General features: G+C 42.9%; 1 protein-coding gene across 3 annotated transcripts; it reads right to left on the reverse strand.

Moving 5' to 3' along the window:
* Window positions 1-220: 220 nt before the first annotated feature.
* Window positions 221-8,407, reverse strand: LOC139538499 (transcription factor Sp3-like). Of its 3 annotated transcripts, none has more exons than XM_071340617.1 (7): window positions 8,240-8,407; window positions 7,809-7,900; window positions 7,553-7,648; window positions 5,786-6,995; window positions 5,020-5,206; window positions 4,421-4,617; window positions 221-1,216 (listed from the first exon to the last, which is right to left on the reverse strand). In XM_071340617.1, exons 1-7 carry the CDS (start codon window positions 8,244-8,246, stop codon window positions 909-911), a joined length of 2,097 nt encoding a protein of 698 aa, XP_071196718.1. In that variant the 5' UTR covers window positions 8,247-8,407; the 3' UTR covers window positions 221-908. The 3 variants fall into 3 exon arrangements, with proteins under 3 accessions (XP_071196718.1, XP_071196719.1, XP_071196720.1); XM_071340618.1 differs by having other exon boundaries at window positions 7,553-7,639; window positions 8,240-8,378; XM_071340619.1 differs by lacking the exon at window positions 7,553-7,648 and having other exon boundaries at window positions 8,240-8,378.
* Between the last annotated feature and the right edge of the window lie 15,721 nt (window positions 8,408-24,128).

The raw sequence follows: 24,128 nt of genomic DNA on the forward strand, positions 1-24,128 counted from the left end.
TTGTTCTACCGTGCAACCTGACAGCACTGCATGACCAAGTCACCCTGAGATTAGTCAAATTTGGCAATTTAACCCCTAAGCATGGCTTTTTTTTCTCATGAAAATGACTCATCTTTTCTTTTTTAAATTGAGAATCATTTAGAAATATTTTTTTACAAAAGAAACACATGAATATTACACTATACACATTTTAAAAACCTTTTAAAGATGTTGGACCTTGAGATAGCACAAAACCAGTTTACTATGCAAAGCCTAATATAAAAGAGCTGTAACACTCAAAATACTTGATTTGCAAGAAATGCATATTACATCATTAGATCAATTGTAGTTGTTGAATAGGAATTATACAGCATTTTAAATAAATGTTTTCTTTTTGCCACCTGCAATATTATTCAGGATGCAACTGAGCGGGGGTGACGCTTGCTGAGTTATAGGCAAGCACAAATAACAAATCAAGAAGTACAAAAAAAATGTAAGAACTGCATACAACAAAAAAAAAGTTAAATTACATTACAACATTTACATGAAGACACATCTGTACGTAAGCAAGAACTTACCTCAGGAAAATAACTGGAGTCACACTCAATGTTAACTGTTTTGCTTAAAGGAATCTGACAGACCTAATATCCAATCACTTCATTTCTGTACCAATATTTTTTATACACATTTAACTCAAACCTTTAAGCAATTGATAGTATCTTAAAAACCACACGCCGTTCCACCTTTTCAACTCCACAGTATGATACAAAATAAGGCATTTTAGTGGGTATGTATTGGAACCACATTTAATGCTATCATTCTTCTTAAAAATATAATATATATTCATGTATGTATATATATATAAAAACAAACAAAAAAACAAGCAGGGAACATTAGTGATAAAGAAGTTCATGAAGAGTTAATGAGTATCACTGTGACTCGGCCATCTCCAAGACTTCCCCGGCTGCTACGGTGACTAGCTGCAGGGGGATCTCAGCGTTGGCCAGAACGTCCTGGGCGTTACTGGAGCCCTGCTGGATGTTGGTGAGGATGAGGGTAGTGCCGCCAGCCGTGATGATGCTGTCTGACGAACCCGCGGACTCCATGGAGGCCACCACCGCGCTGCTCACAGAGTTCATGACTCCTTTCTTGTTCAGGTGAGTTTTAATGTGCTTGGCCAGGTGGTCGCTCCGCATAAAGCGCTTGGAACACTCCGGGCAAACAAACTTCTTCTCCCCTGTCACAGAGAGACCAGACAAGGGTTAATAGTCGGACAGACCATACTACACTGAACAAAAATATAAACACAACATGTAAAGGGTTGGTCCCATGTTTCATGATCTGAAATAAAAGATCCCAACATTTTCCCATACGAACAAAAAACTTATTTCGCTCAAATTTGGTGCACAAATTTGTTTACATCCCTGTTAGTGAGCCTTTCCCCTTTGCCAAGATAATCCATCCACCTGGCTGGTGTGGCATATCAAGAAGCTGATTAAACAGCATGATCATTACACTGGTGCACCTTGTGCGGGGGACAATAAAAGGCCATTAAAATGTGCAGTTGTGTCACACAACACAATGCCACAGAGGTCTCAAGTAGAGGTCTTCCGATTAATCGGAATAGCCGATTAATTAGGGCCGATTTTCAAGTTTTCAGAACAATCGGAAATCGGTATTTTTGGACACCGATTTGACCGGTTTTTTAAAATTAATTTTTTTACACCTTTATTTAACTAGGCAAGTCAGTTAAGAAAACATTCTTATTTTCAATGACGGCCTATGAACGGTGGGTTAACTGCCTTGTTCAGGGGCAGAATGACAGATTTTTACCTTGTCAGCTCGGGGATTCGTTTTTGCAACCTTCCGGTTACTAGTCCAACGCTCTAACCACCTGCCTTATATTGCACTCCACGAGGAGCCTGCATGGCAGGCTGACTACCTGTTACGCGAGGGCAGCAACCAGCCAAGGTAAGTTGCTAGCTAGCATTAAACTTATAAAAAAAACAATCAATCTTCACATATTCACTAGTTAACTACACATGGTTGATGATATTACTAGTTTATCTAGCGTGTCCTGCGTTGCATATAATCGATGCGGTGCCTGTTAATTTCTCATCGAATCACAGCCTACTTCGCCAAACGGATGATGATTTAGCACTGTCGTTGCACCAAACCTAACCATAAACATCAATGCCTTTCTTTAAAATCAATACACAAGTATATATTTTTAAACCTGCATATTTAGTTAATATTGCCTGCTAACATGAATTTCTTATAATTAGGGAAATTGTGTCACTTCTCTTGTGTTCCGTGCAAGCAGTCAGGGAATATGCAGCAGTATGGGCCGCCTGGCTCGTTGCGAACTGTGTGAAGTCCATTTATTCCTAACAAAGACCGTAATTAATTTGCCAGAATTGTACATAATTATGACATAACATTGAAGGTTGTACAATGTAACAGCAATATTTAAACTTAGGGATGCCACCCGTTAGATAAAATACGGAACGTTCCGTATTTCACTGAAAGAATAAACGTTTTGTTTTCTAAATGATAGTTTCCGGATTCGAGCATATTAATGACCAAAGGCTCGTATTTCTGTGTGTTATTATGTTATAATTAAGTCTATGATTTGATAGAGCAGTCTGACTGAGCGATGGTAGGCAACAGCAGGCTCGTACGTATGCTTCAAGCATTGAGCTGTTTATGACTTCAAACCTATCAACTCCCGAGATTAGGCTGGTGTAACCGATGTGAAATGGCTAGCTAGTTAGCAGGGTGCGCGCTAATAGCGTTTCAATCGGTGACGTCACTCGCTCTCAGACTTGGAGAAGTTGTTCCCCTTGCTCTGCAAGGGCCGCGGCTTTTGTGGAGCGATGGGTAATGATGCTTCGAGGGTGGCTGTTGTCGATGTGTTCCTGGTTTGAGCCCAGGTAGGGGCGAGGAGAGGGACGGAAGCTAAACTGTTACACTGGCAATACTAAAGTGCCTATAAGAAAATCCAATAGTCAAAGGTATATGAAATACAAATGGTATAGAGAGAAATAGTCCTATAATAACTACAACCTAAAACTTCTTACCTGGGAATATTGAAGACTCATGTTAAAAGGAACCACCAGCTTTCATATGTTCTCATGTTCTGAGCAAGGAACTTAAACGTTAGCTTTTTTACATGGCACATATTGCACTTTTACTTTCTTCTCCAACACTTTGTTTTGCATTATTTAAACCAAATTGAACAGGTTTCATTATTTATTTGAGGCTAAATTGATTTTATTGATGTATTATATTAAGTTAAAATATGTGTTCATTCAGTATTGTTGTAATTGTCATTATTACAAAAAAAAAATATATATATTTTTTTAAATCGGGGCATCGGCTTATTTGGTCCTCCAATAATCGGTATCGGCGTTGAAAAATCATAATCGGTCGACCTCTAGTCTCAAGTTGGGGGAGCGTGCAATTGGCATGCTTACTGCAGAAATGTCCACCAGAGCTGTTGCCAGAGAATTGAATGTTCATTTCTCTACCTTAAGCCACCTTCAACGCCGTTTTAGAGAATTTGGCAATACGTCCAACCGGCCTCACAACCGCAGACCACGTGTAACCACGTCAGCCCAGGACCTCCACATCCGGCTTCTTCACCTGCGGGATGGTCTGAGACCAGCCACTCGGACAGCTGTTGAAACTGAGTTTGCAATCAAAGAATTTCTGCACAAACTGTCAGAAACCGTCTAGGGAAGCTCATCTTTGTGCTAGTTGTCCTCACCAGGGTCTTGACCTGACTGCAGTTCGACGTCGTAAATTACTTCAATGAGCAAACGCTCACCTTCGATGGCCACTGGCACGTTAGAGAAGTGTGCTCTTCACGGATGAATCCCGGTTTCAACTGTACCGGGCAGACAGCGTGTATGTCGTTGTGGGCGAGCAGTTTGCTGATGTCAGCGTTGTGAACATAGTGCCCCAAGGTGGCGGTGGGGTTATGGTATGGGCAGGCATAAGCTATGGACAACGAACACAATTGCATTTTATCAATGGCAATTTGAATCCACAGACACCGTGATGAGATCCTGAGGCCCATTGTCATGCCATTCATCCGCCGCCATCACCTCATGTTTCAGCATGATAATGCACGGCCCCATGTTGCAAGGATGTGTACACAATTGTTTTTACGGTATCTGTGACCAACAGATGCATATCTGTATTCCCAGTCATGTGAAATCTATAGATTAAATTGATGGATTTCCTTATATGAACTGTAACTCAGTAAAATCTTTGAAATTGTTGTATGTTTACATTTATATTTTTGTTCAATGTCTATCACTTCTATGAACTCATTATGTAATCTGTATTACAGGACTAATGCTACTGTACTAAATTATATATTTCAGGTTTTCAAGTGAAAAATGTAATGCAAATGTTGACGTGAGTGAGAGTGCACCTGTGTGTGTTCTCCTGTGTCTCTGCAGTTCGTCGCTGCGCGTGAACCTCTTCCCACAGTACATCCAGCTGCAGACGAAGGGCCGCTCCCCTGAGTGCCAGCGCAGGTGTGCTCGCAGGTGGGATGTCTTCCCGTACACCTTCCCACAGCCCGGAATGTGACAGATGTGCTGCTTCTTCTTGCCCATGTTGGATCCTCTGAGAGAACACATACAAACACACTCATATATCAAAGAAACACATTCATATACTGTACTTATAGCCAAATAGACCCGAACTTGCGCTGTTTTTTTTGGCCCTTGCGCGCCAATGCTGGTGACCAGTCAACAGTCAAGACTTTCAGGGGGCTAATGGAAGACATAAGATGATTTTGAGAAAGGAATTTTGTTACAGTAGGACTGTGTTAGATTGAGGGGGCTAATTTAGGTAATAGAAAATGTATGAAAACATATTTATCTTTCCCATTCATACCCTTATACCAGTAATTGAAACATCATTAGTATAGGAAAGATTCCATCCAATGATTTCTGAGCACTATAAGCTGTTGAGCACTCTAATCGTAGACGATATAAACAGCGTACACAGTATGAACTCACTCACCTCCCCCCAGCCTCTTTGCAGTTGGGGCAGGTGCAGGCCACCCTTCGTAGCCTCTTGCCCCCCTCGTCGAGCTGGTCCTCCTCGTCCACTAGCCTGACCCGCAGGTGGGACAGGTCACTGGTGTTCAGAGTGGAGTCACTACCCAGCTGCCAGTTCTCTGAGTCCGGCTCCTCCTTTATCTGGATATCTGGAGGGAGACCAATCAATCCACACATCCATATGAACACAAGCATTAACAATTGCATGCTAAATTGCCTGCAAAAGCTACAGTGAAAAGTGCTTCTTTGCTAAATGCTTTTAATTGTGACAGTTTGGCTATGAACAAATTCGAAACCCCTGTTCAAACTTGACAATGTGTGGATGGATAGCTTGACAAAACCATTTGATAATTTACACTCCCTTTAAATCTTCAAATAATTAATAATATGCTTGCATATCTCACAGATCTATAAAATAATCTTAATTACATGGTCAGACAATTGTTTAAAGACCTGCTAAGTTTAGTGTTCTATTGGTAAATGTGTGTACGTTTACAAGTTTGAAAATAATTTTCCTACAAAAAAAACAATGTGACGACATAATCTTCACCGGCGTAAATAATGCCTGTTGCCTCAGGAGGCTCCTGTCAGGTGACTCGATACTGTAAATAGTGCTTCCTGCGGATTAGCTTTTTTTTCAGAACCCCATGGTGTCCTACATACAACCAACAGTGTTCTACACTATCATGGTGAGCATGTCTTATTGATGATGGAGGAGGAGACTGTACCTCCAGTGCTGTTGGTATCCTCTGCCTGTTGGAAATGAATGCCTGTCTGGGCCAAAGAGTTAACTGTCACAGTCTGCAGGTTGGGGATCTGTTGCGCTAATCCCTGGCCCAGAGACAGGGCCTGCAATGGGGCCAAGGTGATCTGCTGGGCTGGGTTGGTCGGCAGCTGGATGTTCTGCAGGTTCTGGACCCCTTGCACCTGAAAGGTCTGCCACTGGATCTGGCCTGAGGGAGTGACGGTCTGGGCCTGGATGATGAAGGTCCCTGGGTTGAAGAGCTGCACGTTCTGCCCCCCTCCTGCCTGCAGCACCTGACCATCGCTGGTCTGGACCGGCATTTGTTGCAGCTGGATGATGGACTGGCCTGAGGAGACCTGGATGTTCTGAACTTGGTTCTGATGAACGTAGCCATCCTGGAGACCAGAGGGATCGGTCTGCTCTGTGGCTTGGGTCAGAACACCCGGATCATCTATGGTCTCAGGCAGCTGGGCCGAGGATGTTGGTAGATACATTTCTGAGTTAGCATTCGAGTCATTTACAGATAGAGTTTGCGAGAGCTGGTCAGCTGTCTTCTCCAAACTCTCAGAACTGTCTACAGGCTGACTGGTCATGATTAGCTGGCCATCAGAAGTGACCCCTGTTGCTATAGTCTGAGCACCAGAGAGGCCCAGGGAGTCCAAGTCCACACTGTTAATGGGGACAAAGGTGATGTTCCCTGGCAACCCCATAGGCACATTAGTGACAACCTGTCCCTGGTTGTTAAAGGTGGAGCTGCCGATAGAAACACCCTGGATCTGCTGGACATGACCAGTCTGTGATATGAGGTTTTGGTTGTTAGTAAGGATGTCTCCAGCCCCTGTCACACTTATAGTTTGAGTTCCGTCAGGCAAGATGTGGATCTGCCCTGTGGCATCTTGGCTCAGAGTGCCCCCCTCCACACAGGAGGTGGAGAAGCTTAGTTGCTGTCCATCAGCTGTCTGAATGTACTGAATGTTAGGCACTGCGTTGGCGGAGGCGTCGCTTCCTGATGTCACAAAAATCGGTTGGCTCTGAAGGTTCTGGAGAGGAAGAACATACTGTCCGTTTGATGTCATAATTCGTTGAGTCTGGATATGGACCGCGCCAGGTTCCTCGTTCACTGTGGTTGTGGGGGTCAAAACCTCCCATCTATCTGGGTTCCCTGTTAACTGGATGGATGTTAGGTTTGTAGTCTGTGGATGAAAAAAAATATTGTTTTGGTGAATAAAACAATTAATTTGCCTAGAAGATGCATCATCAAGATGCAGATTGCAATGTTGTGATTAATTATGTAATGCTAATGTTAGACATAGCAGTGAAATATTGACTGCAAGCCAAATAGTTATTGTATTCAGAAATCTAGCCAGTTGGAAAAGACATGGCATCAAGTGCTATTATTCAATAAAATGTCAAATATATAATTTATACACTGAATGCATAAAAATCACAAACGTTATGAGTTTGGTGCTGCTTGTTCACACGATTTAGTAACAAATGTGAAGATTGATTTAGAGGCGTTTCTTGACCAGATTCCATGTTTGTCTAGAGAAGGTGCATGAGAACCCTAATTTCTAGTGTGTGATCAAAATATGAGCACACTGAATGAGTACCTTTTGGGAATATCTCATTCACAACAGCACACTAGGCTGAACTAGAGCTCTGCCGACACCACTCGCGTTCTATTACAAAATATAGATTCCTTTTTGGGTCGATTACATTCATTCTAGCAGAGCCAGAGGTGGTGACTTACCACTACAGCGGCAGCACCGTTATCCCTCTCTGACGATGGCGACCCGATCTTGCTGCAGGTAGCTGCCAGCAGAGCGAGCGGTGATGGCTGAGTGTCCTACCCACAATGGGCGGGTTTAAAACGAAGAAAGTGGGTGGCCGTTAGTCCGGAGCCACACAGGAAGTTCGACTTTTACTACAAATTTTAAAACGTGTGAACTTCACAAAGCACCACGCACTTACTGAATCCCTGACCGAGAACAATTTCTAAACAGTACCTGATCTCCTGTGCTACCGTCTTGCTGCAGAAATTCGCGTTGACAGCTGTCCAAGGCAGCCATTTCCTCTTGTTTCACTGGCTGTTCTGGGGCTACATGGCACAGAAAGAAGGAATCGGAGCAAAACAAACTAGAGTTAAGTTCAATCTCCACACGGAAAAGGGCAGCACATTGGTTTGTAGTTATTCCACTAACGTTATACACTTCAAGCTGGACTGACCTCCGTTACATTTGCGGTGTGGAGTTGATGATCAAACTGAAGCCATTTAGCTACGAATCATACATAGCTATGTGATAATTGTTGTTGCTAGCATGCAGGCTAATGTTTACTGTTGGCTAAACTGTTGAAAAAGATTAGCCAGTAAGTTAGCTAACATTAGCTTAGCTAAAGGGTGCACAGACATACCGATGTTAGATTGAATATTACATACCAGTCATTGCGTGAATTATTTAAATTCGCAGAATCTTGGTATTATCACACGCCAAACATGATTACATTAATCGAAGGCAGCTGAAAACGGTGATTCTAGTCAATTTTTTTCTATTTTGATTGACCGTGCGGGAAACACAAAGGGTGGGGCCTGCAAGAGTCACGTACAGGAAATCCCGCCGTTCTTCTTAAACCCAATTGGCTATCGTCTTTTATTCTCTGTATTATCATTCACCAGTGTCCATGTCAGTCATTTTCTGACGAATTCCTTTCCTGTGTATTATTCTTTCAACAAGGATAATAATGGTGCCAGGATTTATGATGATGGCCATTGTTAATCGTTCATGTATTGAAGCCTTCTGCAGCCACAGTGGATTTTAAACATATTCTCAATTGCTTTCACTTAACTTCAATTAAGATAACTTATACTGCGCTAAAGTAGATCATTAAAACAGGCTAAAGTCTAACTATTAGCCCATTAATCTGTCATTGCCCGGCGATTTCAGAGGCAGGTCGACCCTTCCTTTTTCAGGATAAGATGTGATGGCTGCATTTGTAGCTAGATACTTCCCTTGTGGTGGCAGCTGAATAAAATAGATTGTACAAACATTTGGACACAGCTACTTATTCAAGGGTTTTTCTTTATTTGTAATATTTTCTACATTGTAGAATAATAGTGAATACATCAAAACTATGAAATAACACATGGAATCATGTAGTAACCAAAATATTTTAAATGTGAGATTCTTCAAAGTAGCTTTGCACACGCTTGGCATTCTCTCAACCAGTTTCACCTGGAGTTCTCTTCCAACACTCTTGAAGGAGTTCCCACATATGCTGTTGACTGCTTTTCCTCCACCCTGCGGTCCAACTCATCCCAAATCATCTCATTTGGATGGAGGTTGGGTGATTGTGGAGGCCAGGTCATCTGATGCAGCACATCATCACTCTCCTTGGTCAAATAGCCCTTACACAGCCTGGAGGTGTGTTTTGGGTCATTCTCCTGTTGAAAAACAAATGATAGTCCCGCTAAGTGTAAACAGATGGGATAGCATGTTGCTGCAGAATGCTGTGGTAGCCATGCTGGTTAAGTGTACCTTGAATTGTAAATAAATCACACAGTGTCACCAGCAAAACACCATCACACCTCCTCCACCTTGCTTCACGGTGAGAACCACACATGCAGAGATAATCTGTTCACCTACTCTACGTCTCACAAAGACACAACGGTTGGAACCAAAAATCTCAAATTTAGACTCATCAGACCAAAGGACAGATTTCCACTGGTTAATGTCCATTACTCGTGTTTCTTGGCCCAAGCAAGTCTCTTCTTATTGGTGTCATTTACTGGTGTTTTCTTTCTCTGCAGCAGAGGACCTTTCCTGTGGCGGTCCTCATGAGCGCCAGTTCCATCATAGCGGTTGATGATTTTTGCGACTTCACTTGAAGAAAAGTTCTTGAAGTTTCCTGGATTGACTGACCTTCATGTCTTAAAGTAATGATGGACTGTCGTTTTTATTTGCTTATTTGAGCTGTTCTTGCCATAATATAAACTTGGTATTTTACCAAATAGGGCTATCTTCTGTATACCACCCCTACCTTGTCACAACACAACTGATTGGCTCAAACGCATTAAGAATGAAAGAGATTCCGCAAATGTACTTCTAACAAGGCACACTTGATAATTGAAATGGATTCCAGGTGACTACCTCATTAAGCTGGTTGAGAGAATGCTAAGCGTGTGCAAAGATGTCATCAAGGCAAAGGGTGGCTACTTTGAAGAATCTCAAATATAAAATGTTTTTATTTGTTTAATGCTTTTTTGGTTACTACATGATTCCATATGTGTTATTTCATAGTTTTGATGTCTTCGCTATTATTCTACAATGTAGAAAATAGTAAAAATAAAGAAAAACCCTTGAATGAGTAGGTGTGTACAAACTTTTGACTGGTATTGTATATGTCAATTGTTCATCATTTATGGTTGGACAGTATGACAGTGGTTGCGATTATGTTCAAAGGAGCACCAAAAGTAAACAAACATAATTTTACACTATTATACTCTATGTACATTTTATATTTTTCTTTCTCTAATGAATACATTTTAAAATTATATAATGGTATATGGCTGTGGTATTTTATTTTCATATTGAATGTTGATTTTGGAATTCTCATGCACCAAAGATACATTTTACCATACTTGCCATCATTCCTAAGGAAAGGTAATTTCTGCTTTTTTTCTATCATTGAAGTTAGCACAGAGGTCCTTGAAAAAGACTGGTAGGCATTAGGCAAGGGTACAATAGATAAACTATAGATGTCCAGTTAATTGATAGTGCTATCCTGTATGAGTTATATAACCTGTATCAAATTTTCTCGTTAACAATACAGAACAAAAATATAAACGCCACATGCCACAATAACGATTTTAGTGAGTTACAGTGCATATAAGGAAATCAGTCAATTGAAATAAATAAATTAGGCTCTAATCTATGGATTTCACATGACTGGGCAGGTTGGGCCTGGGAGGGCATAGACCCACCCACTTGGGAGCCAGAACCACCCACTGAGGAGCTAGGCCCAGCCAATCAGCATGAGTTTTTCCCCACAAAAGGGCTTTATTACAGACAGAAATACTATTCAGTTTCATCAGCTGTCCGGGTGGCTGGTCACAGACGATCCCGCAGGTGAAGAAGCCAGATGTGGAGGTCCTGGGCTTTTGTGGTGACACGTGGTCTGTGGTTGTGAGGCCGGTTGGACGTACTGCCAAATTCTCTAAAACGATGTTGGAGGCAGCTTATGGTAAAGAAATTAACAATCAATTCTCTGGCAACAGCTCTGGTGGACATTCCTGCAGTAAACATGCCAATTGCACGCTCCCTCAAAACCTGAGACATCTGTGGCATTGTGTGACAAAACTGCACATTTTAGAGAGGCCTTTTATTGTCCCCAGCGCAAGGTGCACCTGTGTAATGATCAGGCTGTTTAATCAGCTTCTTGATATGCCACACCTATCAGGTGGATGGATTATCTTGGCAAAGCGGAAATACTAACAGGGATGTAAACAAATATGTGCACAGAATTTGAGAGAAATAAGCTTTTTGTGTATATGGAGCATTTCTGGGATCTTTCATTTTAGCTCATGAAACATGGGACCAACCTATTACATGTTGCGTTTATATCTTTGTTCAGTGTAGCTTGTACATAGAATGCTATATTAGCAAGATTTAATTGAAATGGAATATAATTCTGTTGTTCTGTCTTTCCTCTATGTCTATGATGCAAGGCCCTCACCTCTTCTCCATTATTTGCGGTATGTCAGTTCCTCACAGAGTGTGACCAGAGTGGGGCCATTTCTCTCAACCTTCAATTCAAACTTGGCCCATTACAGGCAGACTACAAAAGCACTTTCCTGGCACTCAGGAGCTCACGCCTGTGAATGGTGGATATTTCCAATCACTCTGCTGTCAATCCATGTGTCAGGTAAACATAGGTCTGCGGAAACAGCCTTTAGAAATTCTTGCAGCTATGTCTGTCTAACCCAAGGAAAGTTATCAGCGATTTCAACAAAGACCTCCACGTTAAAAGGAAAAGTCGAATATACAGTACATCCTAATAAGAGCATACATCGAATACAACATCCTAGAGGTCATAGTGCACAAGACAGGTAATTGCTAGAAGATTTGTCCAAGTGTTTGTCCAAGTGTTTGTTTGTTTGCAACTGCACCTATGATAAGGAACATTAGATTGTATTGGTTTTATTGACTGGTCCTATATCCAACATTCACCTGCTGAGATTGCAATGGGCAGACTAACAGACTTTTCATAGCAATTACCCTGTGGAAGTTTTGATAGAATGCGGTTTATATTATAACACCAAACTTGAGGTGAATTTGAACAGCATCACATCTTTCACTAATACTGTATTTCAGCACTGCAATAGATTGTATAATCTGTAACAGAAATAGCTAACAAAGGGTTAGAAGTGCAAACGAGATAAGCACAAGGTTAAACGACGCTGGATAAGATTAATCACGTTAATTAAAGCAGTCAACCCCTGTAAAATCTGTCATTGTCCAGAATTCAGCAAATCAATGAGGCAGAGCGTGTACTTGGTCAGCCAGGGTGAAAAGAACAAAACACACAGACCATCCGCCTGACCGTGTGACAGCTATGAAAGTGTCATATTAACAAATTGACATTTGTGTCCCTGAGGGCCAGTCCATGAGAGAGGTGACCCCATGGGGAGAAACTGCCATGCTGGAGACCTTGTGGGACACTAAATGGGACCTCAGAGGGAAAATTTAAAATGGTGCAGGTGGGAGAAGTATGGATAGAATACTGACACAGTATTTTGAGAAAGGCACCAATACAGACACAGAAACAATATACTGGATTTCTATGAGGCACTCGGGCTCAGCTTTATTACACGAGCAAGAGCTCTAACGTGTAGGTAGGTAGCCTCTTATCTACTGTACTGTAGCAGGCTTGACCCTTTATGAAAGTCACTTCCTGATCTTCATCTACGCTCACTGGAACCCAGTTTAATATATATAGGGCAAACAACACAGGCCTGTGATGTGCCTTATTTATTTTAATAACATGAGAAAGGGCTACTGTATATTCTGGAGTGATGCACCTTTGGGAAAAAATTATCAAATTTCCTTCCGTTTTGTGTACAATGTTACTTTATACTTTCTGCAAGAAAATCATATTCAAATGAATTCCATCACTCTGTCAGATCTGCTTGTGACCTTAGGGTCTATCAATAAACAAGCAGATTTCAGTTTGGTGAAAGTAAAGGAATGCTAGATCTGTCAATATCTTGTAGCAAGCCATTGACACTCCCCCACGTGCTTTCTTAAAAAGGTGAACATTTGTTCTGCCTGAAGGTGACAGCCGTAAATCAAATTTAAGTTATGCTCTTCCTGTTGTAACAACTTTTCAATCGAATGCTACTGTGCACTGGCGTTGACATAATTACCTACTTGGGGGGTAAATGTCAACGTGTGTCTTATTCAAGTTATTCATTTCATCAGATTTTTACTCCTTCTAGTCTGAAGGACAGAATAACCTGGACGGGTACATCATTTGGATATTTGAAGATGATATTTTTTGTGTTTAGTAAAGTTTTTTTTTGTCATTCCAAAACAGACACTGGGATCCCCTCAAGAGCCATTGAATGCAATAATTCTTCAGTATCCATTGAATTTCCAAACATGTATCCCTTGTGTGTGCATTGTTTGTACTCAACATGTCAAAGTTATTTATGTGTTAATTTATCATCCCATAAATGCTTTGTAATTTCTCAAGTTCTTTTGGGGTTAAAGCTGAGCTATTGTGATTTACAATAGCAGGCTTTGGTGTTTCATGACTGCACTTTTTAAAGCTGTCTTTCTACTCTCTGACGTTCTTGGTTTGGTGCCATTGTGGTTAGCCTCTGGGTGGAGTGGCACTACTTGATTGATGATTCTGACAGAAAATGTGTACCAATAAACAGAGGGCCCCACCAGCTACTATTCACTGATAATATCCCTAGATCCAACTACTGTGTTTCAATCTGTAAATGAATTGAATTCAATATAGACTTTAATAAATATAACTACCTTCAAAACATTGCATATGAATATCAATGTCATGCAAGATATAATAACACCAATGCAGTGTGATATACAGCATGAAAATGAAAAGCATTTTACAGTAAAGCAAGCAGAGAATTCACTGTAACGTTGAAGCTGTTCACCAATAATGTTGAGTTATTAAATTAGACTGCTTGAGTTAAGTAGCTTCTGCTAATGGAAACTTTTTAACAAGACATGATATACACATATTTTTTATTTGATTTATAAGGATCCCCATTAGCTGACGCCAATGGCGGCAGCTAGTCTTACTGGGGTCCGACATAACGAAAAACACATTACAGACAAAAAAGACTACAATTGACATACATTTAAAAACATTAACATGTAGTGTTTGTATCTATCAGTTACACGTACATGTCAGTACATGCACACAACAAGTAGGTCACATGGGGGAGAGGCGTTGTGCTGTGAGGTGTACCTTTATTTGTTTTTTGAAACCAGGTTTGTTGTTCACTTGCGCATTATAAGATGGAAGGGAGTTCCATGCACTCATGGCTCTGTATAATACTATAAGTTTCCTTGAATTTGTTCTGGACCTGGGAACTGTGAAAAGACCCCTGGTGGCATGTCTGGTGGGGTAAATGTGTGGGTCAGGGCTGTGTGTAAGTTGACTATGCAAACAATTTGGAATTTACAATACGTTAATGTTTCTTATAAAAACAAGAAGTGAGGCAGTCAGTTTTTCCTCAACTCTCAGCCAAGAGAGACTGGCATGCTTAGTATTAATATTTTGAATACAATGAAAACAAGACGTGTCACTCTATTCTGGGCCAGATGCAGCCTAACTAGGTCTTTCTTTGCAGCACTTGACGATAGGACTGGACAATAATCAAGATAACATAAAACTAGAGCCTGCAGGACTTGCATTGTGGAGTGTGGTGTCAAAAAAGCAGAGCATCTCTTTATTACGGACAGACCTCTCCCCATCTTTACAACCATTGAATCTAAACGTTTTGACCATGTGTAAATTTAGTCTATTTCTTCCTCCTCCTCGGATGATCTGGCTGCTCATGGCTGGCTGGCGGCTCTGGCTGCTCATAGCTGGCTGGCGGCTCTGGCTGCTCATGGCTGGATGGCGGCTATGGCTGGCTGGCGGCTCTGGCTGCTCATGGCTGGCTGGCGGCTCTGGCTGCTCATGGCTGGCGGAAGGCTCTGGCGGCTCCTGTCTGGCGGAAGGCTCTAGCGGCTCCTGTCTGGCGGACGGCTCTAGCGGCTCCTGTCTGGCGGACGGCTCTGAAGGCTCAGGACAGACGGGCGGCTTTGAAGGCTCAGGACAGACGGGCGGCTTTGAAGGCTTAGGACAGACGGGCGGCTTTGAAGGCTCAGGACAGACGGACAGCTCAGGCGCCGCTGGGCAGACGGCAGACTCTGGCCGGCTGAGGCGCACTGTAGGCCTGGTGCGTGGTACCGGACCTGGAGGTACCGGCCTAAGGACACGCACCTTAAGGCTAGTGCGGGGAGCAGCAACAGGACGCACAGGACTCTGGAGGCGCACAGGAGGCTTGGTGCGTGGTACCGGAACTGGAGGTACTGGGCTGGAGACACGCACCACAGGGCTAGTGCGTGGAGGAGGAACAGGGCTCTGGAGACGCACAGGAGGCTTGGTGCGTGGTGCCGGAACTGGTGGTACCGGGCTGAAGACACGCACCATAGGGCTAGTGCGTGGAGGAGGAACAGGGCTCTGGAGACGCACAGGAAGCCTGGTGCGTGGTGTAGGCACTGGTGGTACTGGGCTGGGGCGGGGAGGTGGCGCCGGATATACCGGACCATGCAGGCGTACTGGCTCCCTTGAGCACTGAGCCTGCCCAACCTTACCTGGTTGTATGCTCCCCGTAGCCCGACCAGTGCGGGGAGGTGGAATAACCCGCACTGGGCTGTGTAGGCGAACCGGGGACACCATGCGTAAGGCTGGTGCCATGTATGCCGGCCCGAGGAGACGCACTGGAGACCAGACGCGTTGAGCCGGCTTCATGGCACCTGGCTCAATACTCAATCTAGTCCTGCCAGTGCGGGGAGGTGGAATAACCCGCACCGGGCTATGCACACGTACAGGAGCCCCCGTGCTCTACCGCATAACACGGTGTCTGCCCGTACTCTCGCTCTCCACGGTAAGATTGGGAAGTTGGCGCAGGTCTCCTACCTGACTTCGCCACACTACCCTTTAGCCACCCCCAAGAAATTTTTGGGCTTGACTAACAGGCTTCCTACCGCGTCGTCGTGCTGCCTCCATTCGCCGGTATCCCTCCTCACACTGCGCCAGAGAATCCCAGGCGGGCTCCGGCTTTTTCCCTGGGTCGATCGCCCACCTGTCGATCTCCTCCCACGTAGTGTAGTCCAGATTTTGCTCCTGTTTCCGTGCTACCTCCTCATACCGCCGCCTCTCGGCTTTAGCTGCCTCCAGCTCTTCACGAGGGTGGCGATATTCTCCAGGTTGTGCCCATGGACCTTTACCGTCCAGTATTTCCTCCCATGTCCAGAAAACCTGCGATCGCTGCTGCTGCTTTTTCCCACGCCGCTTGGTCCTTGGTTGGTGGGTGATTCTGTAACGTTCGTCTATTTCTTCCTCCTCCTCGGATGAGGAGAGGCGAGAAGGATCGGACCAAAATGCAGCGTAGGTGGAATACATGATGAAATTTATTTAAACAAGACGACGAACACGAAGAACACTTGAATAACTACAAAACAATAAACGATGTGAACAAACCTGACCTAGAGAACATAACGCACTAACAGGAACGAACACATACACGAACGAAAACGAAACAGTCCCGTGTGGTGCGACATACACAGACACAGGAACAATCACCCACAAACAAACAGTGAGAACAGCCTACCTTAATATGGTTCTCAATCAGAGGAAACGTCAAACACCTGTCCCTGATTTAGAACCATATAAGGCTAATAGAAAAGAACCCAACATAGAAACACATAACATAGAATGCCCACCCCAACTCACGCCCTGACCATACTAAACAAATACAAAAACAAAGGAAAACAGGTCAGGAACGTGACACCATGACAGTTTACAATCTAAGGTAACACCAAGTAATTTAGTCCCTTCAACTTCTTCAACAGCCACACCATTCATTACCATATTCAGCTGAAGTCTAGAGCTCAGGGAATGATTTTTACCAAATACAATGCTCTTAGTTTTAGAGATGTTCAGGACCAGTTTATTACTGGCCATCCATTCCAAAACAGACTGCAACTCTTTGTTAAGGGTTTCAGTGACTTCATCAGCTGTGGTTGCTGATGCATATATGGTTGAATCATCAGCATACATGGACACACATGCTTTGTTTAATGCCAGTTACAGGTCATTTGTAAAAATAGAAAAGAGTAGAGGGCCTAGAGAGCTGGCCTACGGTACACCACACTTTACATGTTTGACATTAGAGAAGCTTCCATTAAAGAAAACCATTTGAGTTCTATTAGATAGATAACTCTGAATCCACAATATTCGCATAGGTTGAAAAGCCATAACACATACAGTTGAAGTTGGAAGTTTACATACACTTAGGTTGGAGTCATTAAAACTCGTTTTCAACCACTCCACACATTTCTTGTTAACAAACTATAGTTTTGGCAAGTCGGTTAGGACATCTACTTTGTGCATGACTCAAGTAATTTTTCCAACAATTGTTTATAGAGAGATTATTTCACTTATAAATCACTGTATCACAATTCCAGTGGGTAAGAAGTGTACATACACTAAGGTGACTGTGCCTTTAAACAGCTTGGAAAATTCCAGAAAAGGATGTCATGGCTTTAGAAGCTTCTGAAAAGGCTAATTGACATCATTTGAGTCAATTGGAGGTGAACCTGTGGATGTATTTCAAGGCCTACCTTCAAACTCAGTGCCTCTTTGCTTGACATCATGGGAAAATCAAAAGAAATCAGCCAAGATCTCAGAAAATAAATTGTAGACCTCCACAAGTCTGGTTCATCCTTGGGAGCAATTTCCAAACACCTGAAGGTACCACGTTCATCTGTACAAACAATAGTACGCAAGTATAAACACCATGGGACCACGCAGCCGTCATATCGCTCAGGAAGGAGACGTGTTCTGTCTCCTAGAGATGAACGTACTTTGGTGCGAAAAGTGCAAATCAATCCCAGAACAACAGCAAAGGACCTTGTGGAGATGCTGGAGGAAACAGGTACAAAAGTATCTATATGCACAGTAAAACGAGTCCTATAGCGACATAACCTGAAAGGCCGCTCAGCAAGGAAGAAGCCACTGCTCCAGAACTGCCATAAAAAAGCCAGACTACGGTTTGCAACAGCACATGGGGACAAAGATCATACTTTTTCCTCTGGTCTGATGAAACAAAAATAGAACTGTTTGGCCATAATGACCATCGTTATGTTTGGAGGAAAAAGGGGCAGGCTTGCAAGCCGAAGAACATCATCCCAACCGTGAAGCACAGGGGTGGCAGCATCATGTTGTGGGGGTGCTTTGCTGCAGGAGGGACTGGTGCACTTCACAAAATAGATGGCATCATGAGGTATGAAAAATATGTGGATATATTAAAGCAACATCTCAGGACATCAGTCAGGAAGTTGAAGCTTGCTCGTAAATGGGTTTTCCAAATGGACAATGACCCCAAGCATACTTCCAAAGTTGTGGCAAAATGGCTTCAGGACAACAAAGTCAAGGTATTGGAGTGGCCATCACAAAGCCCTGACCTCAAGCCTATAGGAAACTTGTGGGCAGAACTGAAAAAGTGTGTGCAAGCAAGGCCTACAAACCTGACTCAGTTACACCAGCTCTGTCAGGAGGAATGGGCCCAAATTCACCCAACTTACTGTGGAAGCTTGTTGAAGGCTACCCAAAATGTTTGACCCAAGTTAAACAACTTAAAGCCAATGCTACCAAATACTAATTGAGTGTACGTAAACTTCTGACCCACTGGAAATGTGATGAAAGAAATAAAAGCTGAAATAAATCATTCTCTCTACTATTATTCTGACATTTCACATTATTACAATAAAGTGGTGATCCTAACTGACCTAAGACGGACTTTTTACTAGGATTAAATGTCAGTAATTGTGAAAAACTGAGTTTAAATGTATTTGGCTAAGGTGTACGTAAACTTCCGACTTCAACTGTACATTTTCTCAATAACAGGTTATGGTCAATAATATCAAAGGCTGCACTGAAATCTAACAGTACAACTCCCACAATTTTCTTATTAATTTCTTTCAACCAATCATCAGTCATTTGTGACAGTGCAGTACATGTTGAATGCCCTTCTCTATAAGCATGCTGCAAGTCTGTTGTTAATTTGTTTACAGAGAAAAAGCATTGTATTTGGTCAAACACCATTTTTTCCCAACAGTTTGCTAAGTGCTGGTAGCAAGCTGATAGGTCTGCTGTTAGAACCAGTAAAGGCCGCTTTACCACTCTTGGGTTGCGGAATGACTTTGGCTTCCCTCCAGGCCTGAGGACAAAGACTTTCCTCTAGGCTCAGATTAAATATATGACAGATTGGAGTGGCTATAGAGTCAGCTACCATCCTCAATAACTTTCCATCTAAATGATCAATGCCAGGTTTATCATTATTGATCCATAACAATCATTTTTCCACCTCTCCCACACTAACTTTACAAATTCAAATGTACAAAACTTTCTTTTCATTATTCGTTTTTAAATGCATGAATACGATGGCTCACTGTTCATTGTTGGCATTTCCTGCCTAAGTTTGCCCACTTTGCCATTACAGTTAACATTAAAATAATTGGCAACATCAAATCGTTTTGTGATGAATAAGCCATCTCATTCGATGACAGATGGAGTTGAATTTGTCTTTCTGGACAGAATTTCATTTAAAGTACTCCAAAGTTTTTTTTCCCATAATTATTTTTATAATTAATCTCGGCTTCATAATACAGTTTCTATCTTCTTTATGTTGAGTTTAGTCACATCATTTCTCAATTTTCAGTAAGTCAGCCAGTCAGATGTGCAGCCATTAGCCACTCCTTTTGCCCCATCTCTTTCAACCATACAGTTTTTCAATTCCTCACCAATCCATGGAGCCTTAACAGTTCTAAAAGTTTCTTAACAGGTGGATGTTTATCAATAATTGGAAGAAGCAATTTCATAAATGCATCAAGTGCAGTGTCTGGATGCTCCTTATTAATCACATCAGACCAACTAATATTTTTAACATCATCCACATAAGAGCCAAATCTTTTTTATGATCTCTGAGGCCCAGCTTTTGGAACTTTGGCTATCCTGGATATCATCACTATATTGTGATCACTGCATCCAATGGGTAAGGATACAGCTTTAGAACAAAGTTCTACAGCATTAGTAAAAATGTGATCAATACATGTGGATGATCTTGTTCCTGTTGTGTTTGTAAACACATTAATAACCTGAACCAGATCACAGGCACTGGTTACAGTAAGAAGCTTCCTCTTGAGCGGGCAGCTTGATGAAAACCAGTCAATATTCAGGTCCCCAAAAAAGTAGACCTATCTATTTACATCACATACTGTACACTATCAAGAATTTCACACACATTATTTAGATACTGACTGTTAGCACTTGGTGGCCAATAGCAACACCCCAAAAGAAAAGGCTTTAGCTGTGCCAGGTGAACCTGCAACAACACTTCAATATCACTTGACATAAGATCAAGGATATGGCTCTGAATATACACTGCTCAAAAAAATAAAGGGAACACTTAAACAACACAATGTAACTCCAAGTCAATCACACTTCTGTGAAATCAAAACGTCCACTTAGGAAGCAACACTGATTGACAATAAATGTCACATGCTGTTGTGCAAATGGAATAGACAACAGGTGGAAATTATAGGCAATTAGCAAGACACCCCCAATAAAGGAGTGGTTCTGCAGGTGGTGACCACAGACCACTTCTCAGTTCCTATGCTTCCTGGCTGATGTTTTGGTCACTTTTGAATGCTGGCGGTGCTTTCACTCTAGTAGTAGCATGAGACGGAGTCTACAACCCACACAAGTGGCTCAGATAGTGCAGCTCATCCAGGATGGCACATCAATGCGAGCTGTGGCAAGAAGGTTTGCTGTGTCTGTCAGCGTAGTGTCCAGAGCATGGAGGCACTACCAGGAGACAGGCCAGTACATCAGGAGACGTGGAGTAGGCCGTAGGAGGGCAACAACCCAGCAGCAGGACCGCTACCTCCGCCTTTGTGCAAGGAGGAGCAAGAGGAGCAAAATGACCTCCAGCAGGCCACAAATGTGCATGTGTCTGCTCAAACGGTCAGAAACAGACTCCATGAGGGCCCGACGTCCACAGGTGGGGGTTGTGCTTACAGCCCAACACCGTGCAGGACGTTTGGCATTTGCCAGAGAACATCAAGATTGGCAAATTCGCCACTGGCGCCCTGTGCTCTTCACAGATGAAAGCAGGTTCACACTGAGCACATGTGACAGACGTGACAGAGTCTGGAGACGCCGTGGAGAACGTTCTGCTGCCTGCAACATCCTCCAGCATGACCGGTTTGGCTGTGGGTCAGTCATGGTGTGGGGTGGCATTTCTTTGGGGGGCCGCACAGCCCTCCATGTGCTCGCCAGAGGTAGCCTGACTGCCATTAGGTACCGAGATGAGATCCTCAGACCCCTTGTGAGACCATATGCTGGTGCGGTTGGCCCTGGGTTCCTCCTAATGCAAGACAATGCTAGACCTCATGTGGCTGGAGTGTGTCAGCAGTTCCTGCAAGAGGAAGGCATTGATGCTATGGACTGGCCCGCCCGTTCCCCAGACCTGAATCCAATTGAGCACATCTGGGACATCATGTCTCGCTCCATCCACCAACGCCACGTTGCACCACAGACTGTCCAGGAGTTGGCAGATGCTTTAGTCCAGGTCTGGGAGGAGATCCCTCAGGAGACCATCCGCCACCTCATCAGGAGCATGCCCAGGCATTGTAGGGAGGTCATACAGGCACGTGGAGGCCACACACACTACTGAGCCTCATTTTGACTTGTTTTAAGGACATTACATCAAAGTTGGATCAGCCTGTAGAGTGGTTTTCCACTTTAATTTTGAGTGTGACTCCAAATCCAGACCTCCATGGGTTGATAAATTTGATTTCCATTGATAATTTTTGTGTGATTTTGTTGTCAGCACATTCAACTATGTAAAGAAAAAAGTATTTAATAAGAATATTTCATTCATTCAGATCTAGGATGTGTTATTTTAGTGTTCCCTTTATTTTTTTGAGCAGTGTATATAGCAACACTTCCGCTATAAGGATTTCTGTCTCTTCTCTAGATGTTATATTCTTGTATTGCTACTGCTTTATCATCAAATAAATGATCTAAGTGAGTCTCAGAAATTGCTAATATAAACTCAGCAAAGAAATAAACGTTCTCTCACTGTCAACTGCGTTTATTTTCAGCAAAATTAACATGTGTAAATATTTGTATGAACATAACAAGATTAAACAACTGAGACATAAACTGAACAAGTTCCACAGACATGTGACTAACAGAAATGGAATAATGTGTCCATGAACAAAGGGGGTGTCAAAATCAAAAGTAAAGTTATTTCCTCTTCTGGCACACAGCTTCAGGATAGTCCTTACTGAGGAAGATGTATGTTCCTCTCAAGTTCTTGGCTCTTTTTAGAACTGCTAACATGTCTTTGAACCTCAGGAACTTGAACACTATAGGCCTGGGCCTGTTACCTGGGCCGGTGGTGGGTTTTCCAGTCCTGTGGGCACACTCCACCTCAGTCTTCCTGTGGTCCATCTTCAGTTTCTCCGAGATCATTTCCCTCACTTTGTCAGACTCCGTTCAGGTCTCGTGGAGATTTTGCAATTCCGTCCACAACAATGTTCCACCATGATTGTCCCTCGAGATAATCTGATTGCTCTCATTGTTATCATGAATTCACATACAGAACTGATGTCCTCTCTCAATGACTTACAGATTGCTGTCATCTTCTCGTTCTCATGTTCAAACTCATCGAGCTGACCTTGGGAGAATTGGGAGAATTGCAAACTGTTCTTCAGGTCCTGGACCTCTCTGGTCAGGTCGTCTATTCTTTTATTAGTTGACTCCACTAGTATTTGGACACAACACTTGAAGCAATTTTTGTTGTTGTTGTAGCAACTGCTTGTAGAAGTACGGTACTCCCACCGGCTTTGGTCTTTGTCATGGTAGCAACATATGTCACGCTGTTACTCCTCGCAGTTCTTAGGGAAGAAAGGAAACAACAAACAGCAGGGATCTAGACAGCCACAAGCCTGGAACAATCCGCTATCCCAGCCACAATGGCTAAGTGCGTCGCTAGGCTAGCTGCTACGCAAAGCAGGTCCTCAGGCCTTGGTCGGCAGGATCACTGGACAGATAGTAGCAGTCCCAGCAACTGATGCCAACCACATCGCAGGATCCAAACTCAAAAGGTAGCTAGTGATAAACCATTCTTTTTCAATAGACTTTCAAAACAACAAACTTTGCAACAAACTTTCCAAAACAACAAACTGAACTCTCCCTCGTTCCACGAGTGTACAAAACATTAGGAACACCTTCATAGTATTGAGTTGCACCCCCCTTTTGTCCTCAGAACAGCCTCAATTCGTCGGGCATGGACTCTACAAGGTGTCAAAAGCGTTCCAGTGGAATGGTGTTCCATGTTGACTCAAATGCTTCCCACAGTTGTGTCAAGTTGGCTGGATGTCCTTTGGGGGAGGTCCATTCTTGATACACATGGGATACTGTTGAGAGTTAAAAAAACAGCATCCTTGCAGTTGTTGATACACTCAAACCGGTGCGCCTGGCACCTACTACCATACCCCATTGAAAGGCACTTCAATATTTTGTCTTTCCCATTCACCCTCTAAATGGCAAACATACACAATCCATGCCTCGATTTTCTCAAGGATTTAAAAATCCTTCTTTAACCTTTCTCCCCCCTTAATCTACACTGATTGAAGTGGATTTAACAAGTGACATCAATAAGGGATCATAGCTTGATTCACCTGGTCAGTTTATGTCATGGAATATGCAGGTGTTTCTAATGTTTTGTACACTCAGTATACACACAGATGAGGAGTTCCCTTACAGAAATGAGATCAAATGAACTCTGCTCTGGCCCTTTGATAGCCAGCTTGTTGGTATTAAAGCCTAAAATGGCCTACTTATGACATGATTAGAAACCAGAAGACTTTTATTGTTTTTTGTCTCAAGGGGTACATCTGCATCATTCTAAATAACTTTATTACTGTTCCTAAGAAATGTACTGATACTTCATT

Source organism: Salvelinus alpinus, chromosome 14, assembly GCF_045679555.1.
Source record: "Salvelinus alpinus chromosome 14, SLU_Salpinus.1, whole genome shotgun sequence".
Classification (NCBI taxonomy): Eukaryota; Metazoa; Chordata; class Actinopteri; order Salmoniformes; family Salmonidae; genus Salvelinus; species Salvelinus alpinus.

What these genes read in the sequence shown, in the direction of transcription:
- LOC139538499 (XM_071340617.1), bottom strand. An exon ending in TGCAAAGAGGCTGGGGGGAG is followed by an intron (nt 4,618 to 5,019) that starts GTGAGTGAGTTC and finishes GTGTTCTCTCAG; the next exon opens with AGGATCCAACATGGGCAAGA. An exon ending in ACACAGGAGAACACACACAG is followed by an intron (nt 1,217 to 4,420) that starts GTGCACTCTCAC and finishes TCTCTGTGACAG; the next exon opens with GGGAGAAGAAGTTTGTTTGC.